The sequence below is a fragment of the Melozone crissalis genome, unplaced genomic scaffold, assembly GCF_028551555.1.
Source record: "Melozone crissalis strain CALT ecotype California unplaced genomic scaffold, PUWL_Pcris_2 ptg000042l_1, whole genome shotgun sequence".
Lineage (NCBI taxonomy): Eukaryota > Metazoa > Chordata > Aves > Passeriformes > Passerellidae > Melozone > Melozone crissalis.
In genome coordinates this window covers 35,935,020-35,943,526 of record NW_026535820.1, presented here as the reverse complement: position 1 = coordinate 35,943,526, position 8,507 = coordinate 35,935,020, and the positions used below count along the sequence as shown (strand labels likewise).

The following is an 8,507-nucleotide window of genomic DNA, read 5'->3' as shown; positions in this document are numbered from 1 at the left end:
CAAATGAGTCCTCATTATCTTTGTGCTGTGTTAATGTTCTCATACACTACTCACACAGACTTCCCAATTATTCCCCCTTTTCCATTGCTTTCACGCTGTCTACACATCACCTTCAGTTTTCTTTTGGAAAAGCTGAATGCACTACTACTCTCATGCCACTCTTCCACTGTTCTCTTCCCACCCACATTGTTTCTAAAATATGTCTTGCATCCTCTTTTAATTGGGGTTTTTACAAAGCAGTAGAAGGAAGCAGTGTATTGTTGTGTTTACTTTCCTTCATTGAGATGTGGCTTTCTGACAACAAAGTCGGGCTTGTTTTGGGAGTCATCCACCAGTAAGACTTGATCAAACCTGTTGCACCCTGAAGCAATTGTGCAAAATAGAGTTATGGCTGCTGCAACATAATCACAAGCAAAAACATGTAGGTGAGCTGTAATTATCAACAGTTTTGCCATCTGATAACATTTACAGCAAACAGAAAATTACCACAAGCAAATGAGTGGAAGCTTTTTCTTTTTTTTTTGCGTAACTGACTACCGACTTTTCCCTGTAGTTGCATAAAAATTTCATCTCCACCAGAGAATCTATCCTGAACATTTTTCTTCACTGGATGTCGGAGGTTGAATTTCTGTATTCTCCTTTAGCACTGGAAGTACTTGAGACCCAACTGATAAAGTATCTGAAAAGGATGAGCAAAAGGGCTGGTTCATCAGGTATATGCCAAAGTTCGTCTGAAAAAAAGCCAAATGTTTATTAAGATGCAATATGTGTTAGAGTAATCAAATCTATAGAGGATCTCATAACCCAGATATGTTTAGAAGAAATATATTACTTTAAGAATAAGGAGGTATGTACTATGTCCATGTAATTAACAACATTCTTAACTCATTAATTATAATAGACTGGTAAACAGAAGCTAATGCCATGCTATTCAAGAAGAATAACTTAAGTAAGTGGATAAATAACGCAGTATTTCATCAGAGCTCCACAGTATCATGTATGTAATTCACACTTCCTCACAATCCTGTTATTTAATGTCTGCTCTGGCTCCTTGACAAATGCAGTGAATGTATTGTCACAAACAAAGGCTCTGCAGCATGGGAACACTGGTATGTTCCAACAGTAAAGTCTTGCATTTCACACCATGAATGACTCACTTTGTTAACAGAACTTTATTCTCCCTAGCTTCTGTGAGTTTCCCTTCATTTGTTTTTTATGAATATTCTAGTATGTTTTACAGAAAATATTCAGAAAATTCATTTTATTGTTGCTTCCACTTGTTACATGTCATCGCTGAATCCATCCTGCATAAATATTAGAAATACTTAGAATATCTCTTTGGAATATTGAGTAATATAGAAAAGAAAAACTGACTATCCACTTTGCCCACTGGCCATGCAACTCTCACAGGCACCAAAGACCTGATCTGAGTGCCTGCATTCTTATGTGAGGTCTTGATCTCAAGCAGTTGAGTGTTACAGTTGTGGGTGTGATCTGGAAATGTCACAGGAAGAGACTGGTGTGGTTCTGTGGTTTTGTTTTCCAGCAATGGAGAATTCAGAAACATGCAAGAAAAAGATTTGTCATTGCATGATAATATTTTCCAAAGAATTAGATAATAGTTAATCAAAAAATGCGTAAAGTAGGAAAAAAAAGGAACACTGAAGACCTTGTTAAATTGATAACAGATTTTTAGACTTCAAAAAGTCTTTGCTCTTTAAACCAAGGACCTTGGAAACCTGATATTAATTTTCTTGTCTCTTCTTGCAGGTTTCAAAAAAAGTATTTTGATTTGGTAGACTACAGCCAAAATGTACAAGTAAATAAATAAGCAAACTAAATTCAAAATTCTATTATCCTTTTCTATTTCCTGATTACATTTACCGCCATTGTTCAGATCAATGATTCTGCTGTTGAGTGAATTACATTTAGAGCAGGTTAAAAAAATAGTAGGCAAAAGGGATTGCAATAAAGGAAAAAAATAGATGACTTTAAGGGGGCATATTTCACAGATTAAATATGAAGGCAGTATGCTCTCCTATTCTTGCACTGCGTAATTAAATAAAGATGAAGCAATGAGGTAACAGAGAACAGCTCTTAGTGGTAAAAGAGAGGTAAGTTTGAGACCTACCCCCAAGTAAGAGAGATGCTGTAAAGCAGAGATCTATCCAAACATGGCCTCAAACCCTGAATTTGGCTATTTCTGCTTCATTTGTAATCCTAAACATCAATGAGAAAAACGGCCCCTAAGCTTAGATATTTTTGGCCACCTCTGCTATTCCTCCATCCCACTGGCATGTGACGTCAGAGGGCACCAGCTGGACCTCTCAGGCCTATCCCACTGCTGGCACTTTCTGGGTACCAGTGGCTGTGTTGGTGTCAATGCTTGGTGCACACCTTGGCAAATCCTTGTGGTCAATGTTCTAAAGTTGGTGCTGAGGAATGACTGCAGCACTGTAAGATCCCATCCCTCCAGCACAGTGATTCTGTTGGACCAATCGTGATGCTGTAATGGTGTCAGTAACTGTTTCATGTAAAATATTAAAGTACATAGTCTTATTTTTCCATTCTTGCTTTCCTCTCATTCGTTGGCAAGTTTCTCTATTGGCATAAATGTTGTGTTCTTCAGCCTTGTGGTTGATAAGCTGGATTCAATTCCTATATCCTAATACAAAAATGACAGTTGCCATGATTTTGTTTGTTTTTTTTACATCAGGCCATTATAAAACAAATATTGTAAAATTAATACTAGTTCATGCTACACCACATTTCACACAGGAAGGAATTTCTTAATTCATCCATGTAAATGAGCTTATTTGATGCATGAGAAGATTTTTATATATATTTACTGTATTGTCATCTTGATGTATCTTAAAATAAGACTAAAATAAATCTGGGCAGATTGTCCACTGTGAAGAACTTAATTTACCAGTTTTTGTTATTGAAAATCATTTAGCAGGATTTTTTTTTAATGCACCTTAAAACATCTAGATTTACTTAAGAAAATGCATGTCTGAATGCATCTTTTCTTCAGGAGTTCTCAAATGCTGTTTTAATACTGGTCCTTAGTATTTTCTTTCTCTGATTGGGCATCTCAAGTCTCAGTGTTTTTCTTGGTGAGTAATGCCTAAGGGGTTTCCAAGGTGATGATACACTGATGGTGTATCATACATATTTTAGTACTAATGCCTGTTTGGAATCACCGACCTCTTTCTTTCTTGTGAATGTTATTAAAACCAAAATTTAGCCTGTAATTGACAGAAGCGGATTTAAGATCTTTTAAGTAAATTTCCCTGCTTTTTTCAATAATTACAAATAATGACTCAGCAAGTACTGATAACAGTAATCACACACACACCCCTGACAAGCAGCCACAAAAGCTTCATCTGCCACTTCAGCTCTCTTTCAAGAGGAAGATAAAATGCAGAAATCCTCACATTTCTGATGAAAAATAAGGCTTTCAGATGCAGAGATTACAGCTTGCAGAGTTATTACAATGAACCTCATAATCTCTGCCTGCTACCTTTTCCTGACTTCAAGGACATTTTATTCTGCATATAATCTTCCCAGAACACTCCAAGAACTGGGCAGGGAGTGCAGGACCATGAGCACCATGGCTTTATCTGGCAGATGAGACCCTTCCCATCAATGTAAAATGTTACAGACACAAAAAATTTAAGGCTTCTTGATTAGGAAAAAGTAGACCACTTCACTGCTGGGAGAAAGAGAAAAAACATACATATTCTTGCCAACAGTGAATCATATGATAGTCATCACACTCACTTAAAGGAGGAGCTATGAAATGCTGTCATTCTTGCATGTTGTTTCAAGTTCATTTACTGGATCAACAGTAATATGCTCTACTCAGAAATTCACTGACAAATACCCTGTGTACACTATCCCCTTCTGCAAGACAGAAATGTGAGAGGCTTCATCTGACAAAGGCCTGAGGTGAGATGTCTTTGAGCTACGACTCCTAAAGAATCAGTTAACACAGACTGGAACCTGGTAGAGAAATATTTTGCTAGAATGTGTAACAAGCACATAAATCATACTGCATGCTAACACTTAACTTTGGATGGATGAGTTCTGGATTTTACCTCTCAGCTGCCATATTCCAATAGATAAATTTACCTGTCCAGGTCTTTTCATTTGTTCATACAATAACATAAACTCCCTCTCATCCAAAGATTTGGTAGATGCAATTATCAAAATTGATTTTCTTAATGTAATAATGTTTTATTAGCTTTGGATTTACCAGAATGTAAAGCCTTACAAAATAGGAGAGAAGAAGTACTCACTTCTGACCTGCTGATTTTTTATATTGGAAAAAGGCAAAATTTTAAGCTGGCATAAATAAAACCCCATATTGCTCTGTTGAAAATATCTGGACTGTAGAATGCTTCCTTAAGAAATGATATTCCTTTGCTCTACCTTAACTAAATGCATTTTCCAGTTCAGTCACCGATGAGAAAAGACAACCATATTATTTCAGAGGCCTATTAATTACAGCAATCACTGTTCTCAAATGTTCCAGATATTTGAATGAAAAACATTGCATGGTGTAAAGCCCTGTGTTACTGTGAAAATGATAATGATGCATCAGATATGAGAGGTAATTTGCTATCCTTGCTAACATTTCACTAAGCAATCCAAAGGCATGGCATCTAATTCTGCAGGAAAAGAAGCTCTCCCAAGGCACAATGAGATACATAAAGGAGGATCAACAGGGCCCAGAAAAAAACACAAGCTTTTTAGTGTATGAAGGCATGTGCAAACATAATGGATTTCCCTTGATGTACTGCTATCCATACATTTAGACAGGGCAGACTGCTAATGCAATAATTCCCTTTGCTACCTTGCCAGCAAGTCCCAGCTTATAGCACTGCTGCAAATCTACCCACAGGGCTTCCACTATCATTAGTGCTAAACTGCATCTGCAAAACTCCAAAGAGAGGCAGGAATGCTGTGTTCTCCCTTTCCCATCCATGTGTGTTTTGTGCCAGGTGGCGAGGCATGTGAAACAGCATGTGGCCATTTGCTTAATGGAGTTATCCAGTCTTTCCTCATTTCCTGTAGAAACAGAGAGCACTCTGTCACAGGAGGAGAGCTCATCTTTCCAGTCAAGAATTACAGAAGGAATCCTTTATGAGTGTTTCTTCAGAACGCAGAGCTCTGTTCACTTTATAGAGGTGTTTACATTTTGTGTCAAACAATGACATAAAAGGTTTCATAAAAATCAGCTGGCAAGGCTTCAGCACCATGCTTTGCATTTATCTGGAAAGATGTAAATTGCTTGGGTGGCTAGTTACAGTAGCTGGTCCTGAGTTTCAGCTGCAATCCATCTATGCAAAGGCTCCATCTTTCAATTTGAAGCACCAGGTTCTAAGAGTCTCAGAGGAATGAAGAAAAATAGGATTTCAGAAATAAATATTGAACTACCTCCTAACAGCCTTACATTATTTAGCTCATTATTGAAGTTCATTGGCAGTGCTGCTATTTGGGCTACACGTTTGATAAATTTCAATATAATTTTTTCAGGTTGGTGTTCTTGGAAAAAACAATATAAAATGGAAAATATTGACATCTGGGTCTCTTTTCTATCTGCAGCATCTTTAATGTTTTGGCAATCAACTTGCTACAGCAGCTTTCCAAAGACCTGGGAAACGATCTTAAATCTTATTTTTCTGCAATAGTTTTTTTGTATTTTGAATCAGATTATTGACAGATGGGAGCAAACACTGCTGATTTCCTTCACTGAACCTGCATCTGATTTAAAAAAAATTAAGTGTATTAGATGACTCCTTAGCAGAAAAGCACATGGTAGAGAAATGAGTCACCAAAGGATTAGCTCTGCGATTTAACACAGTCACATGAACTTGATGTTCTTTCTCTCTCCCCACTGTGAGCTGTGAAAGGTTTGGATCAGTGTCCTCTGTTAGGTCTGCTGAGCACACTAAAAATGCCACAGTCCTTCCTGGGTGCTGCTCAGAGATAATCAGCTAGTGCCCATCACCACTGGGGCGACCTGCAGAAGGAATGGGCTCGGAGATCTCAGAACAGACCAGGCAAATCTACCAGCTCAAACTCTCCCTTTCAATTGTCAGCTAAGCTCACCCTCCTGCAGAGCAGGGCATGCTCACATCTGCCAGCAGCGCTGAAGGCTGGGAAAAAACAAAAAAGGCTGAATGCCCGTGACTGTGCAGCGTGAATATGGGCACAGCTGAGGCAGAGAGAGCTCTCCCCTGCGGTGATCAGCAGCGCCTGCCTCCTCTCGCAGCGCGGCTTTTATCAGGCGCCAGCTCCTTCTGGAAAGGCTGGATTGCTCCCTTTGCCTTAGTCCTGTTTGAATGAGCCACTTGGTTCTAGCAGTGCATCATGAAAATCTCTTCATAGCTGAATTAATCAGAATGAGAGAGGAGCTCATCTTTGCTGTGGGAAACATGCAGAAGATGCTGTGCCTCTCCTGAGAATCTGCATCCTGAGTAAGGTTTTGTTGCCATTTTCTTGCTGAGTACAGAGTGCTCTTTACAGAGGTTTCAAGTCATAACCCAGTAAAACCCACATGGGCATAAAAAGTCGTCTGCATACTCCACCTCATGTGGCAGCAGGGAGCATCCCTGTCCCGAGTGTCCCAGATGCAGCAGCTGTGGCTCACCATTACTCGGAAAGTGCCCCTGTCCTCAGGCTACCCACTGTGGCCACGAGCTCATCTCACACAGGCTCATGTACTGTGGGGACCTGGAGCAGAGCCTGCTGTGCAAGCCTAAGTCACCTCAGGTCAGCGGGAAGCTGTGCCTCGACAGCCGGCCCTGCTCCGACATGGAGCCACAGGAGCTATTCACCAAGGACAACAGCCAACGAAAAGAAAGCCCTTTGTCTGCCTAATGAGTCACTGAGACGAATCAATCTTTTTTTTTTTTTTGTCCAAACATAGAATGCAGTATTTTTAACTTGTTTGTGCATTGTCTGGTTGAATGATTTTCAGCCTATTTGTTATTGCTCTTTGCTGGTGCTGTGCCCCGTCTCTGGTGTTTGGTGGGTCAAGCCCCACTGCCTGAGACACTTTAACAACAGGAGCTTAACCAACAGGAAGCAATGAATTTTGAATAAGGATTTTCAGCTAAATAAATACGTAGGAGGAGATTTGTGGAGTCTTTGGGATGCCGAACTGTCTGGCCATCATATGAGTGCTCTCAATTCCAAGAAGCAATGCAACCTAAGGAAGCGGGATCTCAAAAAAACACCTGCATTTCTCACTTAATTTTTGGTCTCTTTCCTAAGCAATTACTCTCTACTTTGACTATATTCACATCTGCTCTGTTTTTCCTACTAACTAATTTCTCAGGGTAAGAATAAAGTTTAGTCTTACACGCCAACTGTATAATTTAAAAAACTTTCTGATTTTTCAGCCTATTTCTTTTCTTAAATACGTCAGTGCATCAGCTTGTGCTTTTCAGATCAAAATAAACACTGTAAAGAAATACATATGAAATAAAAGCAAGCACAGTTAAAAATAATGCATATTAATAGACCATTTCTGAATTAAAAATGTATTAAGCATTTTATAGAAATAAACCATGCCATATCTGAGTTGTAGGTGCATCCTCTTTTTGCAGAAAAAATCGAAATGGTAACAACTTAGCTGTGAATATTCACTCAGCAGATATTTCACTATCCGTGCAATAAAGTCACTACATCTTTCATTACAGCTATTTTGAAGTACTGTACTGACCTTTCTACCTCTGGCAGCAGACAGGGACTGTAGAATTTCTTTGTTTCGTTCCCCAGACTGTTGATCAATGCAGATTATTTGACATCTGCTACATGGACCCATAACCTGAAATTTTAGTTAAAGAAAGTTCATGGCTGTTTATCAAAGCAGTACAGCATTGAATAGTACAAGTTTCTGACTATCATAATATATTAAACACATACCTTTTGCATACCTTTCCTGCGGTTTTTGAAGCTTTCATTATGTAAAAGGTCAAGTCTGTTCACCTAATGTAGTAAGTCTAAAGGCAAAAGTCTCACTGAATTTTTAATTCACTTTTTGCTTTTTGTAAGGAAAATTTTCTCAGAGGCAGAATCTGAGAAATACCAGACATTTACATATCTGTATTTCCTGATGGCTCCACTTCTTCTGTGGGTTAGCAGGGCTGCTTGCCCAAAGAACTGAATACAAAATTAAGCCAATGCCTCAGGATTCAACCCAAGGAGGATTTTCTTGGGACTGGGAAATGCACAACATGTTTCTTATATGCACGTCACTTTTAGATACTCAGAATGTAAAAGATTTAAATATACAAGTTTACCTAATCAGAAGAAATAATTCATCCTCTATTCATCTTCTATTACACGTGATATTACATACATAGTTGTTCTTAAAGCTAATTGTTGTTTGAACTAAAGTATGTTTTTAGGGGGAAAAAAACCAACCCTGCAACAAATTTCTTCTTAGAGCTTTAAAATGGAGAAGGGCGACATATTGCACTTTCACTTAACAC

The 8,507-nt window shown here is 38.7% G+C and overlaps 1 protein-coding gene across 1 annotated transcript in view; it reads right to left on the bottom strand.

Moving 5' to 3' along the window:
- Nucleotides 1-507: 507 nt before the first annotated feature.
- Nucleotides 508-8,507, bottom strand: part of MOCOS (molybdenum cofactor sulfurase) — a 205,435-nt gene continuing 197,435 nt past the window's right edge. The window contains exons 14-15 of the mRNA XM_054285191.1: nucleotides 7,736-7,840; nucleotides 508-731 (exon numbers count right to left, since the gene is read on the bottom strand). Coding sequence (XP_054141166.1) covers nucleotides 585-731; nucleotides 7,736-7,840 — 252 coding nt within the window. The 3' untranslated portion in view covers nucleotides 508-584. The remainder of the gene's footprint in view (nucleotides 732-7,735; nucleotides 7,841-8,507) is intronic.